We start from the raw sequence: 18,686 nt of genomic DNA, 5'->3' as shown, positions 1-18,686 counted from the left end.
TTTCCAGTGTGTCAGACTCCTTCATAATTTTGCCTTTAAACAGTCAATTTTCTCCTTCCCAAATTTACTAACCCAAATTTTGATTTCCCACCTTAAATAGCAGCATTCCTTGTCCTCAGCCAGAAGTTAGGGCTCCACTTGCCACTTTCCACCTCCGCCTTAGCCCAGCGGCTTTACCCTTGAGGTCCCGTCTTCTTCACTTCATCTCACCCGTGAGTCTGAGCTCACAGGGACTGAGTGAGGCCGAGTAATCGTGACTGTGCCTGCCTTAGGTTGTCCCAGGGTTTCGAGGTGGGATCTTACCCGTCATGGGCTATCCAGCCTTCCATACTCGCCTGATACGGGGGCCAAGTGGGCAGGGGAGGGAACACACTGGCTCTGGAAATTAAAGGAGTGTAAGCTGCTTCCTTCATTGCATCTTATATTAAACTATCCCACTTCTGATTCTTTCCTAGAATAATTTCACATATGGCACTTTGTGTATGTGTGTTTTCTATTCATTAATGTAATTGTCAGTTATTTTTTCTCTTCATTTTACTTTTTTATCTGTTTGTTTGTGACGTTCTACTTTAGTTCTACTAAACCTTGATGTAAAAACAATACACCCTCTTTTGACGCACATACTCTGCAGTTTGCCTACGCACGCACTTCTCTCTCAGACTTCCTCTTTTCACACACCGCCTTGCACTCACCCTACTATCAACTTTCATAGTGTTATTATTATTTATTATTTTGTACCCGTCACACCCAATCCCTCAAGTATCGGCACAAATTTGTTTCCAAACCAACAAAATAATCAAAAAACAAAAACATACATGAGTCAGGACACAAAAAGACAAAGAAAAATGCTGCCAGAAACAAAGCAGAAGTGTGAGGGGAAACTGAGCTCACAGACAGCTGCATGTGTTGGCTTTTAATAGCATGCAGCCTCTGCTCTAAAAAACCAATAAATAAAAAATAAAAGAAAATGTGTAACATGCTCATCAACTTAGCGGTGTCCACACATTTAATTCAGCTTCATAATCCTGTAGGTTTAGTTATTATCTACAGGGTTTGGCTTATTAGTTGTTATTATAGATGTGCTCTGTATCTCAGTAATATTTATCTAGGATAAATGACAGGTTTTCAAGCAGGTTAAGTGCCTCTATGCACCTAATTGGTTTAGATATTGCCTTTATTTTCTTCATCTCATATGTCATTATACTGAGTTTGAGCAAACCTTAAGCTTGGTGCAGACTACTTCATAACAATTGTCCATCTCACATCATACTGACTAGGATACTTCTTGTCAATATTAATTTTATATCATTATTAATATCATCATCTTTTTCTCTCTATATAGTAACAATAGTATATTACAATATTTTACTAGTGTATATCACTATACTACTACTGAGACAATTTAATAGTTAGGATCATCTTACTCAGCAAACAGATAATTTATAGTTCATCCAATCTGTACAATTTGCTTCATCTCTGAACAGGTTTGTGCCCACTTTTAGACTGGTCTTCTGTTTGCCTCATCTCAGATCCAACCTTCAGTCACATGCATTCTCTCTGTTGCATGTCGAACCAAGTAGTTTATTATTATATTTTATTTTGTATCCATCAAGGACGTGAATGAGCTGCAGTCTCACCCACCTCCAGGATGGAAACATTTATCTTTTCACACACTTTCCTTGGCTGTACAATGATACAGCCTTAATCTACCTTATGCATCTCTCTTTTTTTTTTTTTTAGAAAAGGTCTTCATCCAAATCACCATCAGGGTGTATACCTCACCCCTGACGTCGTTGCCCACCTCTCAATTTTAAATACACTTAGTCATTGAGGGCTAGCAGGAGGGACTATGCGCTTACCTGCTGCTCCTTGGCAGGTAGCTCCATGCCCTCCTGGGTTTTAATTGCACCTTAGAACACATATGCATCAACACTACAATGAGCGGGTGGAGGGAGGTTTGGAGTCTTCTCCCACCCCCATTCTCTGCGGCCTGCTGGAGCGGGAGGGCTAGTAGGAGGAGTTGGCCGTCCGACTGCGGTCTGGGGTGTGGGGCCTCCCTGCTGCTGCGGAGTCGGGGTGGTCTGCCTCTCCCCACCGCAGGGAAAAGGGTAACACCACCTGGGTCTGGGTGCAATTCCCCCCTCCAGGGGCAAGGGTACCTAGACCCGGTTTGTAGAGTACGCTTGGGGAGTGTGATTGTGTGTACAGCGTTTCTTTATGTCTGTCTCCACGTTGGTTGAGTGTGGAGTGAGTGCATATGAGAGCATGAGGGTGGGAATGGATGTTTGTGTCTGTGTGTGCCTGTATGTCTGTGTCTATATGTCAGGTTGGGTATCAGACGCCACCTCTCTGGGGACACCTCAGGCCCTCCAAGGTTTGGAGGCCTATCTCCACCCACCACCACTTCCCCTGCCGGTGGCGGACTCCCTCAGGTGTCGGTGTGTTGGTGGTTCTTTGTGTCTGGGGGTGGGCGTCCGGGTACACACCGGCTCACTCCTTGGCGGCCGCTTGTCGGGGCCTGGGGCTCGCTCGGGCCCCTTTGGAGGTGGGGTGCCCCCGGCCTCTCGGCCTAGGGCTCGGTCACTCAGGCACAGCTGGGGGCCGGCGGAGCTCACGGGCGCGTCACTGCAACTCCCCCTGACTTCTGCTCCGCGGCTGCTGGGCGAGCCCTCATCTGGGACTCTCCTCAGCTCTTACTGGGACAGTGGCGCGGCTGCCCCTCTGTTGGTCTTCCATGGTCTCTTGTGTTCTGGGGGCCTCTGGATGTCTGGAGTTTTGATCTCCTCCATACCTGCTTCACACCCTGGAGGACGGGGCTGTGGCCCCCCCACACTCCCTAGCAGATCATTACATGGAGAAACCTTTGGAATGCAAGCATGCTGATCCACACAGGTATGCACACATGGGTATTCACAGACGCGGACTACAGCTTTCTTGGCTGCTGCCTCAAAGCACACTGTGCGCTGTCTATCTTGCGTGCTGCACAATATCGTTTATTATTTAGTAAATATTGATATCTATGACTAGCTAGTTTATTGTGATGGTGCTTTGTTTTCTCTATTATTATGTTGCTCTTTGTTGTTTGCTGTCTCCTCTGTTTGTTTTTTTTGTTTGTTTGTTTTTTTTTTCTCCATACAGGTGACCCAGGAGTTCTTTTTTTTTTTTTTCTCTCTCTCTTCCCCCCCCTTCTCACCGTCTCTTCTCCCCTTTGGTTTTCTTTCTTTCTCTCCCCCTCTTTCTCTCATTCATTCCCCCTGTCCTATTTATTAAAAAAAAAAAAAAAAAAAAAAAATGACAAAGGATGAACGGAAGCTCTGCCATCACGTAATGTCGCATACTGCTGTTTCTGATGTCATTTAAAAAAAAAAAAAAAAAAAAGAAAAGGTCTTCATATGAATGATTTCCTTTTATTTATTTCATACAATCTGGGCATGATGGGTCATAAATGCACTGATTTTTGCAGCCACGGCCACTATCTCTATGTGACATAAAAAGGGGATCGGTTAGATGCTGTTTTGTCACATGTCCTGAGGCTGATTTCACAATTATAGTGTTTTTTGAAAATGTTACATTTGGGACTTCTACAGTTAAAACAGTTTTACAAGCTCCTGTGTCTCAAAACATTTTTTTTTAACGGCACACCTTTCACATATACTACAACTGTTGGTTTGGCTTCTGACCCTAGCAGCAGTTGTTCTATATTGTAAACTTCCGCTTCATCTGTTTCACTTCCTTCCTCTCCACGTCTTCTACGTCTGTCATCATCACTTTGAAAAGATGCCATTCTGCTAGACGTTTTGCTTTTTTCTTCTGACTTTTTTCCACATATAGCTCTTTTTGCAAAGCGGTTTTTAAAGCATTTATTAAATCAGGGGTGCATTTGCCTTGCCAAGCTGGACAATATATTTTATTTTGTATTTCTCCACCTTTTTGCACTGACTATTCCTGCATTTGAACAGTTTTTTTCTAACCACTCTTCATCTGCTGTTAATTTTACTTTAGTTTTAGAGTTACCCATTTTAAACTAATTACGTCAGAACTGTGACACCTTCTCTGGCACAAAGGAGCGGGCAGGTGATCAATAACAGCCTTCTACTTTCTCACTATTTGAGAAAGCGGTTATTGATTTTACGTGATGACGCACAACCTTAGTTTCCCACTCCAGCCAGTTCGTGAGTGTACACAGGAAAACAGCTTGAGAAGGGTTCGACCGCGTATTGGGTCGTAAATGACAACTCACTTCTCTTTGTTAACACAAACAGAGCGCGCTTTTATAATTTTTATTGAGACTTTCCGTATTTTTATTGTGCAACCTTCTAACTGTTCCGTTGCAGCCACTCCCAGAGCGACCGGAACTCGTTCCGTTACAGCTGCTTTCCCAAAGCAACCGGAACTTTTAATAGCGATTTCTAGAATTTCGCTCTTGCCTGTTGTCTCTTAAATCCCTTCTGGATTGAGATCTGTCGGCGCTAACCAGGTTTACACACTATTTTAAAGGAAAATCTCAATATCAACGTATTTTAGCGCTAGATGGAATGCAGTGTTTCATATTCACCTTACTGTGGCGCTGCGTTTTGGATCCGGCACATCTGGTCCTGGCGTCGTGGGGCCTCGCTGACCAGAGATCGAATTCACGCTCCCGGATTTTCCTTTTTACTGTGCACAGATTTTTTCCAGCGCAGGCAACACGACGTCAGAATCCGATGAAAACCGTCTGTGGACAACTAGACGTTAAAAATAACAGTTAGTTATCCGGCTACGAAGGACCAATTAAATGTCAGGGGTTTAGACATCTGTTCACAAGTAAGAGAAATAAGACACTGCAGACCGACTCAGAGTTTAAGAACGTGTACACGGGTGAATGCCTCTGAGAAGACAGACACAACGAGTACAGGCTGCTTGCTTTATTTATAGTTCAAAATGGATTACATAGCACTTCCTCTTTTAACGGAAAGGGGAGAGCTCAGGCATTGTCTTAGCTATCTAACCTCTGCACACAAACTGAAAAATAACGACACAGCAGTATTCATGCTTATCTGACATCACAGACACTGAAGTAAAGAATGCATGTATATCCTGTCTTGTCAAACATCTCAAACACTGAAGTAAGGAATGCATTGTGTTTTGTTTAACAATAGGCTTGGTTATGTGAAAATATATGAACACTAGAAAATAAAACACACTTGATTATATTGTATTTCATAAAAAGCCTCTATCAATCGCCTTATGTCCGCGGAAACTCAGCTGCGTATTCTTGACCTGTCGGAGCTTGTTTTCCAGCTTCCTCCACTTGCGAACCATCGATTCATTAAATTAACCTTAAATTCTCTCGCCGCTGCTCGATTTCCATGTTCCTCCGCGTAGCTGATGGCCTTCAGTTTAAACTGTGCTTCGTAAGCGTGTCTCTTTGCCATTTTCAGGGTTGTTAAAACAACGATGTCCTGCATAACGCACATACCTGTTCTTTTATACACGTATGTGCGATTGTCCCGGTATATACGATCAACGCCCACACTTCACCCTTTAACGTTCTCATGGTGTTCTCTACTACGTCCTCCTTACAACACATAGGGCGCACTGCGCTATAGGGCGTGCCGTACTTTTTGAAGAAAATCTAAGACTTTTAAGTGCGCCTTATGGTCGTGAAAATACGGTACTGCAACAACATGGCAACAGAGCAGCTGCAGAGAATTCAACATTAATGAATCGATGTCCACAACCTGCTGCACAACCTGCAGCAGGTTGTGGCCTGATGTGTTTGTAAGAGTTTCACTTTCAGGAGGAGAAGATTTAAACGAGTCACACAAATGTGAACTACAATGTCTGTGACACACAATTTATGCAAACTGCATGAAATCTGACCTGAAGAAATCCAGTCTTCTGCCTGTTGTGGTTGTGACAGCTGCTCGTAGGAGAGTTTGTTTGTAGGAGGTGGAGATGTTCTCAGATCAAGTGCGTAATCGTCTCTTTGTGTAGACGCTAAAAGCTGTGAGCCAAAACTCTCTGCTCTGAAACTCTTCACTCAGTCCTCACGCTGAGAGTTTAGAGGCTGAACTTCTTGTTCCTCCATAACACTTTTCATGAAACAGCAGAAATGAGCTTGTGTTTCTCAGCAGTGCGCACACAGAGAACCAATCCTCTCTGCTCAGTCTGAACAAATCAAAGTGAAACGTCAGTGAAAACACAGCTGCTGATCAAACTGTGTCAGATTAATGCCTCAATGTTTCACTGTGACGTTAAAAAATACATAAAAATGATTTAAAGAAGTAGGAGGCAGATTTTCACAATAAGAGCACTTTGTTTTTAATATAGCTGTCGAAATTAATGCGTTAATTGCGATAATTAAATTTTGGAATTAATTACGTTAGAATATTTAACTATTTAGCGCAACACGCAGATAAAAAAAAAAAAAAAGTCGCTCCCATAATTCCACTCGATTTGTTTACCGCGCCACTGAAAATGGAGAAGCAGGAACAGGATGGCCTTCCGGATGGGGAATTCAAATACAAGAAGAACATAGATGGGACAATAAACAAACGCGTTGTAATTTGCACTCACTGTAGTAAAGAGTTTCAATTTCACCGTTCAAATTCTACCTTAAAATACCACCTTAATGCCAAACACGCGTTTGTCGGGGCAGCAGCTTCACCCGGCCTGCGTCAGACCACTCTTAGTGAACGCAGGCCACTCGGTAAGTCTTCTTTGGACAAACTGACCGACAATATAGCCAAATGGATAGCAAAGGACTGTAGACCACTAAGCATTGTGGAGGACAAGGGCTTTGCGGATGTTTTAAAGGTTGCATCTCAGGACGCGTCCTACAAGCCCCCAGCGAGAAGCACAATAACAATTCGAATCCACGAACTGTATGAAACGGAGAAAAAGAAAAAAGAAGAGGCTTTAGTTCACACAGAATGCGTGGCTCTGACAGGAGACCACTGGACATCATTGAGTAATAACAATTACCTGGGAGTTACTGCGCATTTAATCACTGAAGCCTGGGGTCTGACATCCTTTGCGCTGACTATAATGAAAACGGAAGAGCGGCACTTTGCGGAGGCTTGTGCAGAGCAGTTCCAGACTGTTGCTCGCAGGTGGAGAATTGAGGAGAAGGTGACAACAGTAGGCACGGACAGTGCGCGCAATATGATCGCTGCGGCTCGCATCATGCCATTCAATCACATGCCGTGTACCGCGCACATTCTACAGAGATGCATCACAGTGAGTCTCGCAGACAGTGGCTTTGTCACTGCGCTGGCCAAATGCCGCAAAATTGTTGGCCATTTTAAGCACAGCCCAGCAAACACAGCAGAGCTGAACGCAGAGCAGGTGTCACTGGGGCGCAAGCAGGAGCCGTTGGCCCAGGACGTGCCTACACGCTGGAACTCCACGCTGGAGATGGTGAAGCGCTTGATCCGCAACCAAACTGACGCCTCCAGAGTGGGACAAACTTCAGAGACTGGAGACACTTCTAGAGCCCTGCAGGTGAGCCTGTCATTGTGACCATAATTGTAGGTTTAGATTAAATGTATCAAACATACATCTTAAATCAGTTTTGTTATTATGAAAATGTCTTAATACCTAGTAATAAAAAGCTTTTTTTAATTTGCTGTCTTATCTGTGTGTGTGTGTGTGTGTGTGTGCGTGCGTGTGTGTGTGTGTGTGTGTGTGTGTGTGTGTGTGTGTGTATTCCACTGCAGATATGTGAATGAACTGCTGGGAGGAGAGGCCTACGTCTCCTGCTCTGTAGTTCTACCAGCCTTCTGCCACCTGCGCCGTGTCATGGAAGTAACTGATGAGGACCCTGCATATGTGGTGAGGTTTAAAGAGAAGTTTAAGGAAGACCTTGCTTCCCGCCAGGAACATACCAACTATGCATGGCTCCAGATCGCAACTGCACTGGACCCACGTTTTAAAGACCTACGCAGTGTGCCCAAGACTGACAGAGAAGCAGTGTGGATCACACTGGCAGGCATGCTGCATGAAGACTCTCCTAGAAGATCACACACTGCAGAAGAAGGTCCAGCCAAGAAGAGGCTGAGCCTGCTGCAGATGGACTCTGACTCTGAGTCAGAGGAGGAGGTACAGCAGGACAGAGCCATACAGCGCTACAGAGCAGAGCCCTGCACTGCCTTAGAGGACTGTCCCTTACAGTGGTGGGCAGCTCATGCAGGAGCCCACAGCCAGCTGGCCCGCCTTGCTCGCAGATACCTGGCCACTCCTGCCTCCACAGTGCCCTGTGAGAGGCTGTTCTCTGTAGCAGGGCACATTGTGAACAAGAAGAGGTCTGCTCTGCACTCAGAGAACGTGGACAAGTTGGTTTGTCTCAGCAACTGGCTGAAGGATGAGTAGACCAGAGGACCGTGTGTTTAGAGCTTGTTCTATGGTTGAATGTGATTTAAACAATACTTTTCACTGTTGTTCATATTTTTTTGCACTAATCTACCTTACCCAAAAGGATGATTGGAGATTTTTTCTATTTTGCCTGTTGAATTAGGCCTATGTTCTGTGAACTTGAAGATGTATATGGATAAAACAATGTGCTAGATTTAAACGGGTGGAAAACATTCAGTAAAAATCCCTCACAATTATTTGAAGCCCTGTTCTGCTTGTACTGTTTGTACTCACAATTAATAATAAATAAAACAAACAAGTGTGTTAAAAACCACTATCTGTCCCGATTTTTACACATATATACACATATACACATATATTTCGAGTTGCGATTAATCAATTTTTAGGCTGTGATTAATTCGCTTCCAGCACAACACCCAGCCTACGTCAGACCACGCTGAGTGAACGCAGGCCACTCAGCGTGGTCTTAGCATTAAATAACACTAACAAGTGTGTAAAAATCCGCTATCTGTCCGTGTGTTTGCACACATTTTGGTCATATTTCGAGTTGCAATTAATCATGATTAATTAATTTTTAGGCTGTGATTAATCTGATTAAAAATTTTAATCATTTGACAGCCCTAGTTTTTAATTCAGTTAATGTCAAACTGTCATCAACACCTCTGTGTTGTCTCCGTCTCTGAGCAGATTCAGGCATTACTCAAATAATAAAGGTTTTCTTTCACGATTATACTTTTCATTAGTCTCCAGGTTGATGATTATAAACAGAATTATTAAAGTTTTTATCATTTCAGGCTGAAAATCAACATGAATTTGGTTCTAATCAAAGAAGCTCCTTTAATGTGTGTCATTAAAATCCTCACACAGACTTAAAAAGGCGACATTAACATTAAAATAAATGAAAGAAGCTTCAGCTGAGAGCTTCATGCAGTCATCATCAGCAGCTCATAGCAGTCACAGCTCTTTATTACGCAGATTTGCAGGAATTAAAGTGGCTGAAGTGTCAGAGTTTGTGTGAGAAGCTGCTTCATGGACAGCTGTACACACGTCTTTATTATTTCTTCATAAATCAAACACACAGGTTTGTCTGCAGATGATTTAAAGTGTGTCGTTGTGCAGTTAAAGCTGTTTGTGTGACGCCCTGACCTCCTGTGAATGAAACAGCCAATCAGATCCATCAGAGAGAGAGCAGGAAGTGTTGTGTGTTTGTGACAGAACAAGGAAACAGTGATGATGATGAACATACAGGTCCTCTGATGTTTCCTGTTACAGTAACGCTTGTTCATCTGTTGCTCTCCTACACTTTCCTATAAATAAAGGAGAAAAAGTGCGTTTAGTTTCATTTCCTACAGCTCAGAGTTACACTTCACATTCCTGCTGTCACATCAAAAAGCTTCACTTTGGTCCAACATCTACATGTTAACATGAAACACAGACAGACTCAGAACATCTGGAACATCTGCACTTTGACCCAAACTGTTATAGCAGGATATTTTCTGCATATTTCTTATGTTGGACCTGTTTGAACTGTAAACGACCTGTAATCATCTGTAAATGGTGTGAGACACACTGAGACCACCTACAGGGCAGCTGGGGAACAGCAGGGATCTGAAATCATACGAGACGTTAGTGAGAAGTTAGAACAAACGGACTTAAGATGGCTCGAAGTGATCAAAGTTGATCTAAAACAGAAGATAAATCCAAAGCAGCATCAGATGAATGTTACCATTTCCAGTTACGGTGCCCTTCATCTAATATGGAAATGTGTTGTTTTTTAGCCGTGTTGTTGTTCTTCCTATTGTGTTTAGGCCAGAGATGCTCTTCAAACAGCTGACAGACATGACCACATTACAAGAACATGGTGTGAGTCCGATTTGATATTCCAGTCAACGCTGAGAGACCTTAACCAGGAAGTCAGAGGTCAGCTGATGCTGCGAGCAGGAAGTGAACCAAGGGAAAGGTTCACTCTACTCAATCTCAAAGAAAATATGCTGGTGTTTGTTGATGTTGATGGTACAATAAAAATATATAATATAATAAATAATAAAATATCATGTGATGATGAGATGTGTTGTTGGTGTTTGTATTTTCTGTAAATGTCTTTTTAATGTAAATGCTTTGTTCCAGACGGACAGGGAATCAGTTGCTGTACGATGACATCATCTTGATGTTGACGAGGAGGGCGAGAAAAACTAGTTTTGTCCTGCAGATGGCGATCTTGCACCGTGTTCAGAGAGCCGACACTTTGATGGTGCTGCTCTACTCAGCTTACTTTAGCCTGGGTTGGACTCTATATGAGCAGCTTCCACTCTGGTTTCACTCTTAAACACACTTGTTTGATTTCACTTGTAAAAGTTGAAGAATAAATATTTTATTACAAAATTATTTGTTGATGCATTTTTTTAGGGTCAAATATCTTGTTTGATTTGAGGAATGAACTGTTAGGGTGGAAAAAGTGAATCAGGTTAAAATAGTGGTGCTTTATATCAGTGAAGATGTATAATGTAATTTAAAATGTTGATGATGGGTTGTAGTGGGCTTGTACTTACAAAACTGCCTCATTTTATTGGAACGATCCACAGTTGCATCCATTCACGGATGACATCTGACATCATTTGACATCTGGTCTGAACACGTTTGTACACAAGATGCCTCAGTTCTGGATGTTCCCACAGACTCCTCTGTGCACCTAAAGAAAAGGTCAAGGGTCAGCAGCACATGTAGTTGGGACAATTCTTCAGTCGCACAAACTACACAATGATTTTCCTCCAATGACGACTTTTCACTTGCAGAAATGGTCCTGTGTGATTTCCAGGCTGTGATATAAAAACTAGTTCCTAATGGCAGCGACTCACTCAGTAAACATGTGTTTCCTTCACCAACCTCACACACAGATCCAATAAGATCAGGAAGTGGGCAGTATAGTACAATATGTGTTATTCTGTGCTGCACTGCCCAAACTAAAGATCTGCTGAAGTGTTGGAAATGATCCAGATGTTTATTTTGGACGATACAGCAGAAGATCAGACATGAAAGTGGAGATAACACAGAAGACCTGCAGCAAAGGTCAGAGGTCAGACTGGGCCCTGGATTCAACAATGAGCCAATGATCATCAAGCAGTGACTAAAGCAGAGCCCTGATGTTCTGACATTCATCACACAGTCAGAACAAATGTCTGCTGATGACTTCATCTCATGAAACGACTGATAGATGTCAGTTCATTGATCAGCTGAGCTGCTGATCTTCATCGTCACAGAAACATTCAGCTTGTTTCAATCAGTAAATAACTCCCACTACTCCCAGTTTGAACTGTTCCCATTCAAAATGCTGTGAGAACAATGATCATTGTAGAACTTCACAAACATCACGTGTTGTTTTCCACATGTAAGATCAGCAAACACACAGAAACTTCCTGTTGCCACACACGGCCTCTAAAATCTCTTCCACGCTTTCTGTCTGAAGTCCACTCTCTGTGTCGGATCCACAGGAAACAACAAGATCTTATTACCATGGTTTTCAATGTGTCTCCTTCCAAAAAGTCCAACCAATGAACAAATGTGTGTATTTGTGGAGGCCGAACAAAAGCATGACACATTTCTCTGTTTCTATAAACTGGAGTCAAACACAAACATGAAGAGTTTCACTGACAGACTCCAAAATGCCCCCACAGTGGATCAAAGGGAAATCCTACAGTGTGGCCAGAGACTCTTAATGGCTCCAACATCAACACATCCACAATGTTGGATCCAGTTCTGCCTCACAGAGTTACTAAGACACACCCTCTGCCAGCATCACAACAGCTCCACCTGCTTCACCTGCCTCCTCAGCATCTGTACACCTGAAGAGAAAAGAAAGGCTCCAACAGCTCAAATCTACAAAGGATTCATGAAGTTTCATCCAACAATAACATGTTTGCCTTCCACAGTGTGCTGTTAGACACCACTGTACCTCTGCCATTTCAAAAAGAGCAGCTTGGGAACATTTTGGCTCCAAACACTTTGTGTTTAAGTTCTTTGTTTTCTTTGTGAAGCCGACAACATCTGGAGCTTTGTGACTCATAGAAACATCATTTTGTTCTTTAGATGACAGCAGATTGGGACTGAATAATCAATCACTATCAAACCAATAAAGACAAACATGCTGATTTTACAGGAACTTTGTTGGAGAAGCTGCAAAGACATGAAACTGGTGGAGATCCCAAACCAGTTGATAGTGCTGGTTATTCCAAATAAAGCTGTTTCCCTTTGAGATGAAATGACTTTGTGTCCTGATATATAATAAAGATGTTGTTGTTTTTGAGCCCCTGTATTAAAAGTAGTTTAAAGTCAGCTTGAGTTTGATGTCTTTATGTCAAAGCTGCTCATGATGTTGAGCTGCTGATGGAATAAAAACAATATAAAAGCATGTAGTCCAGACTTAAATGTAGCCTGTTGTTAGCTGAGGTCCACACACAGTGTTTGACAGTGTAAAGTGTGTGAAAGGGCTGCTGGTGGAGCTCACTAGGATGAGCAGGTGACCACGAGGTGGAGAGCAGCTGGCCTGGCTTTGACCCGGGCCACGCCCCCTTTCTCTCTGCTTTGCTGTCACTTATCTTCACTGCTCTGTCCAATAAAGCTGAAAAAGGCCCCGAATCAAAGAAATCTGCTGCAGCCTCTGAAACGTCTTCTGTTTCCTTCCCGACGGCTTTTTCACCGTCAGCCCATCAGACAGTCCAGCAGCATTTATGATGATGTCATGATGTTGAAGAGGCTGCTACGGTGGCCTCCCATGACCCCCAGCCTCATCACAGCTGAGATGCAGACATTTGAAAACATTCAGCAGACAACTGAATAACAGTCCAACACAACAGTCTGTGTGCAGACACACACTGACCTTTCATAGAGTCAAACACAGCTGGTTGAGTCATTTCTCTGTGAGTCTAAAGTGAATCTAGTATTTGAAAGTCCACTTCCTGTATTTGTTGTTGAAGACTTCTTCAGCTTCTTCTCAAGGACATCAGCTGCTTGTTTGGCAGCAGAGGCAGTTAAGAAGCTTCCTGAAAAACACTGAACAGTGAGTTCACTGTGGCATATGACAGATTCAGCTTTCTGTGTGCAAATGTGTCTGTGTCGACCTTTCAAATGCTGTTGAATCCAAAACATCAGCGGCTCCTCGGCTGCTCACTTCATGCACTTCTGTCTGTGTGACAGTCCAATGACATCACAGCTGTTTCCAGCCCCAGTGTCTCAGGACTGGACACCTTTAAACATGTCGAGGATCAAACAGCGTCCAGCTAAACACACATGAAACTATCAGAGCTGACAATCATTCCAATAACATCTAATGGTTCATGTATGTAGACACAGGACTACAAGGAAATGGCTCTCAGCATCTGGCTGTGGGAACACATGAGTCCCTGTTTGTGTTCAGATTGTGTGCATGTTTTAGACGTGTGTCACATGTAGAAACACAACAATCCCACAATGACACACAGATGTGTTTGACACAGCTGTGCAGCTGTAAGTTGTTTCTAATGATTCATTGAAGCTCTTCTAACATTCTGGAGACGATCAGTACATGAATCTGTTCAACACGACAACAATTTGACTTCAGTGTGAACGTTTGCATTAAATAACCTTCTTCATCCAGCTGACAGCATCTTCATCCTATGATGTGAACAGTTCCTCCTGTTGATGACAAACCTCTGACAGGATCTGCTTGAGGAGCTTTTTCATGTGCAGCTCTCTGAGCTCAGGGCTGAGCTGCTGTTTCATCTTTAAGAGCTGCTGCCTCCTCGCCGGACTTGTTCTCCTCTTCTTCTCCTAATGACACCATTTCTGCTTCATATTAAATTCAATAAAGATGCTGACATGTATCTGTAGCAACAACATCATTGAATCTAGAACAACTGGAGCCAAACCAGTGGCTCTGCTGGGATCACTGGTGAGCCAACACTTCCTTGTTGATGCAGATTTCAGGGCTTCCTTTTGCTCCTCCGTTATAACTGTTCTCTCTTCTCAACACATGATGACACAAAGGAATCAGCAGTGACAAAGATGATGCTGAAGAGAAGCACACACTCCACACATATAACAGAGCAGTGCAGTTACACACACCTCTGCTCGACATCAGGCCTCAAACAAAGACACAAAACACTAACTTGACTCTAAACAGAAGAAACGAGCAGCTGTTTCTGTTCTGTGCTTATTTATATTTGACACACATGCTTCTCTTTGTGCAAACACACATCGCACTATAAGGGTAACCTGGCACACAATGATTGGACAGCACAGTGATGATGCTGGGAGATCCTATACGCAGCAACACAGAAACACTGAGAACTTTAAACAATGATGGAAAGTGTTATAAATGACTTGTTGGCCTCTGATCTGTCACAAACAGCTGAAACGTGTCTCTCATGAGTCACATGAAGGTTTTTGACAGAAAGGACAAAAAGTAGCTGCAGTCAGTTTGTGTCATTTTTATATTTATTCATCTGGGAGAAAAATCTGAGGGACATTAAAATGTGTTTTCAACAGAGACAAGAACATGAATATAACAGAACAGGTAAATGAACATGTTTCAAGTAAACAGCTGGACTGATCAGGTCCAAACACAGAGTGATAAACTTGTCAAACAGCTGTCATATCTTTATATAGAAGCTCTTTATAAATGCTGCTCACTGCAGTCTGTTTACTAATAATGTCAAAGTGTTAGAAACACAGAAACATCAGAATGGTCTTTGTTCACAGAAACCTGTCTGGGATCCTTTGTTGTTCTTTTGATGCAGAGTTACATTATAAATATAAAGAGTTATTTCAGAGTCTCATCAGTTTTCCTGCATGTCTTTATTTAACACATCAGCAGGGCTGAAGCTCTCATGTTAAACACACACTGATCTATGGACACGTTCATGTGTTTCTAACAGAACCAGGCTGTTATCAGCCTGCACTAACATTATGTCACACACACTGAATGTAACAGTGACAGTTTACATCATCACACAATCAGCTGTGATTGTTTCACTGTCATCAAACGAGTCAACAGGAAGTAGAATCAATAGAAACCAATCATTTACTGACAGCATGTCTGATGGAAATAAGTGCAGATTATGTATGAAGTCTAACTGCACACAGTAACTGTGTTACAATAAGGACTTAACAGCGCCCTCTGCTGGAGTGTTTCAGTACTGCGTTAACTAGAATACACCACCTCCTCCTCACACCACCTGCTACAGCTCTACTCTTCTATGACTACAGTCATCCACAGCACTGATGTGAGGTCACATGGTTCATATGTAAGGAGCACAGCTGACCTCAGGTCAGTTTAATGACTGTGAGCAGCAGCTGTGTTATTGTCACTGTGACAGGGAGACACTCTCAGACACAGCGCTCATGTCAGCTTGTTCTCATGCAGGAGGATCAGGAGCTCCATGTTTGTCTTTCTGTTTGAATCATGATGTGTTTGTGCCATCAGAGTCTGTCATGAGTACTCAGGGTTTCACAGCAGCTCTTCTGGATGCTGACGAGGACTCCAACCTCATGTTTCACCTCTCTGAGCTTCTGATGTCTGTGAACACTCGTGTTTCTTCTCTGGGATCATCTGGACAAAAACACCTTTCTGTGTTTGGCTGCAGCCTCATTCTGACTGACAGGAAGTGTGTTATCCATGAGCTGCACTTCTGTCAGGAAGTTTCCTGCTGTGTTTCCTGTCTGTGGACAAACACGAGTGTTCCAGCTGAGGACTTGGTTCCTTCCACCTGTCCATACAGGACATCACGCTGTCTGCAGCTCTGTAAATGCAGCTCCAGGTCCTTCCACGTGCTGCTCTGTATTTGTGCAGTTTGTAGTGTGTCCTGGGAAACGTAGCACACATGGTGTTCTTCTGCTGTTTCCTCCTTTCACTGAGTGTGAAACACTGACGCTGTGCTGTTGTTCACAGAGGGGAGCTGATTCTAGCTGCAGCTGGACTCTGTCATCTAACTGAATGTGTTGGTGCTGATCACGGGGCTCTGAGGGGGGAGCAGCAGGAGGACTCTGGATGCTGACGTCAGTGTATCTGTGGAAGCTCCCACAGCGTGTCTGTCATTCAATATTGTGCTGTATATTGTATCTATGCAAAGATGAACAGACTGTGTGTTCACTGGTCTCTGTGCTGCAGCTCTGATGTCATCATCACTCCCTCCTCCACCCTCAGCAGTCCCAGCATGCTGCTGTGGTGCACCCCACCCTCACTCTACACCTGAGCCACAGACCACACCCTCCACCTCAATATACACCACAGTTTTCTCTGCTGTGGAAATGAGATCAGGAGGAAATCATCATTATTATTATTTAATAAACGCTCACATTAATGTGGGCTTATTTGTTTCATATTAGAAACATTAGTTGAGTGTTTTTAGTATAAAATGGTCAAAGTCCCTCTTTTTGCTCCTCCCCTCACCTGTGGATGGGCGGTGCTGTTACCGTGGTGACAGCTTGGATGTGTTTCAGTCCTGCCTGGTTATCACTGCAGGAATCTTTCACATTTATTACAGGTAATAACTCTGATTTTTCTGTGTATTATGAACCAAATGTATCCTGATACACACAGAGATGGATGAGCAGAGGTTTTTTTGCAGTTTATGTAGTTACTATGGACTTAATGCAGACATATTATTAAAATTAGGGCTATAACAGTTGTATTGATGTATAGCAACTTGAAATGCTCCCACAAATGGCTCCACAGCATGTAAAAATATAACAAAAGCTCTGGCGGACTTGGTTCTGTGGTCAGTCTTAAAGGGTGAAGTTAAACTCTGTAATCTTCACTGTGTCACAGAGTTCAGTGAGTCCCGTTATTCACAGTATCAATCAGATCATCAGAGAACAGCTGATCAGCAATCAGTGGTGCCAACAGCGCCTCCTGTGGTGAGAGGATGCAATAATGCAATGTAGCATTTTTCCACTCAACACTTGCAGTCATGGAAACTGTCTGTTGGATCTGTGTGACGTTGCTTTCTTGGTTAGAGTTCCTCACAAATGTCCAGATGATTCTTCTAATGAGGCGTCGACCATGTTTGCAGCTCTTTGGAAGAAAACGTCGCCCTTTGCCATCCTTACTTTTCTTTGACTTCTTCAAATGCAGCTGAACTCCAGCTGGTATTTTCTTGGACTTTGCAGCTGTTTCTGGTCATCAGTTCATTCCTGCAAACCTCTGAAGCTGAACAACAATGATGCTGCATTGCTGGCTGATCCCAAAAGGTTGATTCTGTTCATCTGGACGTTTTCAGAAACGTTTGCTCACTGATCAGGTGACTTCTTCAGTCTCAGCTGACTGCAGCTTTACAAGCTTACAAACAGCACATTTGCACAATGACTGAAAGCAGCAGCACCTGATATATATGATACTAATATAATACATATACATATATAATCCATACTAATGATGAAGGAACTGAGCTCACAGTCCATTGTTCATTCAGTGAACTACTCAGTTTATTTTGGGCCTCAGAAATGCTCACTCTGTTTGTACATCACTGTCAGCAATAGACTCATTCTGCTGTGTGGACAGGAACACATGTGACATCACTTCCTGTTTGTTTGTGACTGAAGAAGTTTACAAGGAATCATTTAGAAGAGTTTCAAACATCAACTGATTGAATCCATGAATCTGAAAACGTGTTTGTGAGTGAAAGAGACAGACATGTACAGACTGAACTATCTGTTCAACAGTCAGAGTGTTTCTGTAACAGGAGACACTCTTTACACTCCACTCAGCACAGGGACACTGAGGAACCAAGATAGAACCTAAACCCAGGATAAAGAGTTTGAGTGAATGTGGTGTTGAAGGTGTGGAGGTGGATCAGAGTGTCAGAGGAGACTCTGTAGAAGGACAGAGTGCCAGCAGGACAGTCCACATACACTGCTGCTCTGTGAGAGACAGAGGAGGAGGAGGAGGAGGAGGAGGAGATGGGTGTGTAGCTGTTATTGTGACAGACATAATCAGGACCATCATCAGAGCAGAAGAGACTCCAGGACTGATCATTGTCTCCAAACAAACAGTCATAACTGTCTCCTTTCCTTCTGATGCTTCTGTAACTCACTGATATATCAACTCTTCCTCTCCACTCGACCTCCCAGTAACAGCGACCAGTCAGACCATTTCTACACAGCAGCTGATGACAAACATCAAATCTGTCTGGATGATCAGGATATGACTGAACCTTCCTCACACGTGTCACCTTCCTGTTGTTGTCAGACAGTTGGAGCTTTGTGTTCACTGTGTTTGTGTCGATTGTGAGTTGACAGGAATCTGATGGAGAGAACAAACACAATCCAGCTGCAGTTATTGATCCATCATCTGTTCATTG

General features: G+C 43.1%; 2 protein-coding genes across 2 annotated transcripts in view; both read right to left on the bottom strand.

Moving 5' to 3' along the window:
• LOC309702207 (protein NLRC3-like) overlaps positions 1-18,686 on the bottom strand; it is a 131,156-nt gene that overhangs the window by 74,064 nt on the left and 38,406 nt on the right. The gene's annotated exons all lie outside the window — the stretch shown is intronic.
• The window catches only part of LOC309697225 (uncharacterized protein), a 33,322-nt gene continuing 31,293 nt past the window's right edge, over positions 16,658-18,686 (bottom strand). Inside the window, exon 8 of the mRNA XM_082518971.1 lies at positions 16,658-18,628. Within this exon, the coding sequence (XP_082375097.1) occupies positions 18,090-18,628 (539 nt within the window). The 3' untranslated portion in view covers positions 16,658-18,089. The remainder of the gene's footprint in view (positions 18,629-18,686) is intronic.

Source organism: Aulonocara stuartgranti (assembly GCF_965226115.1).
Source record: "Aulonocara stuartgranti genome assembly, chromosome: 3".
Classification (NCBI taxonomy): domain Eukaryota; kingdom Metazoa; phylum Chordata; class Actinopteri; order Cichliformes; family Cichlidae; genus Aulonocara; species Aulonocara stuartgranti.
This window is presented reverse-complemented; position numbering and strand designations above follow the sequence as displayed.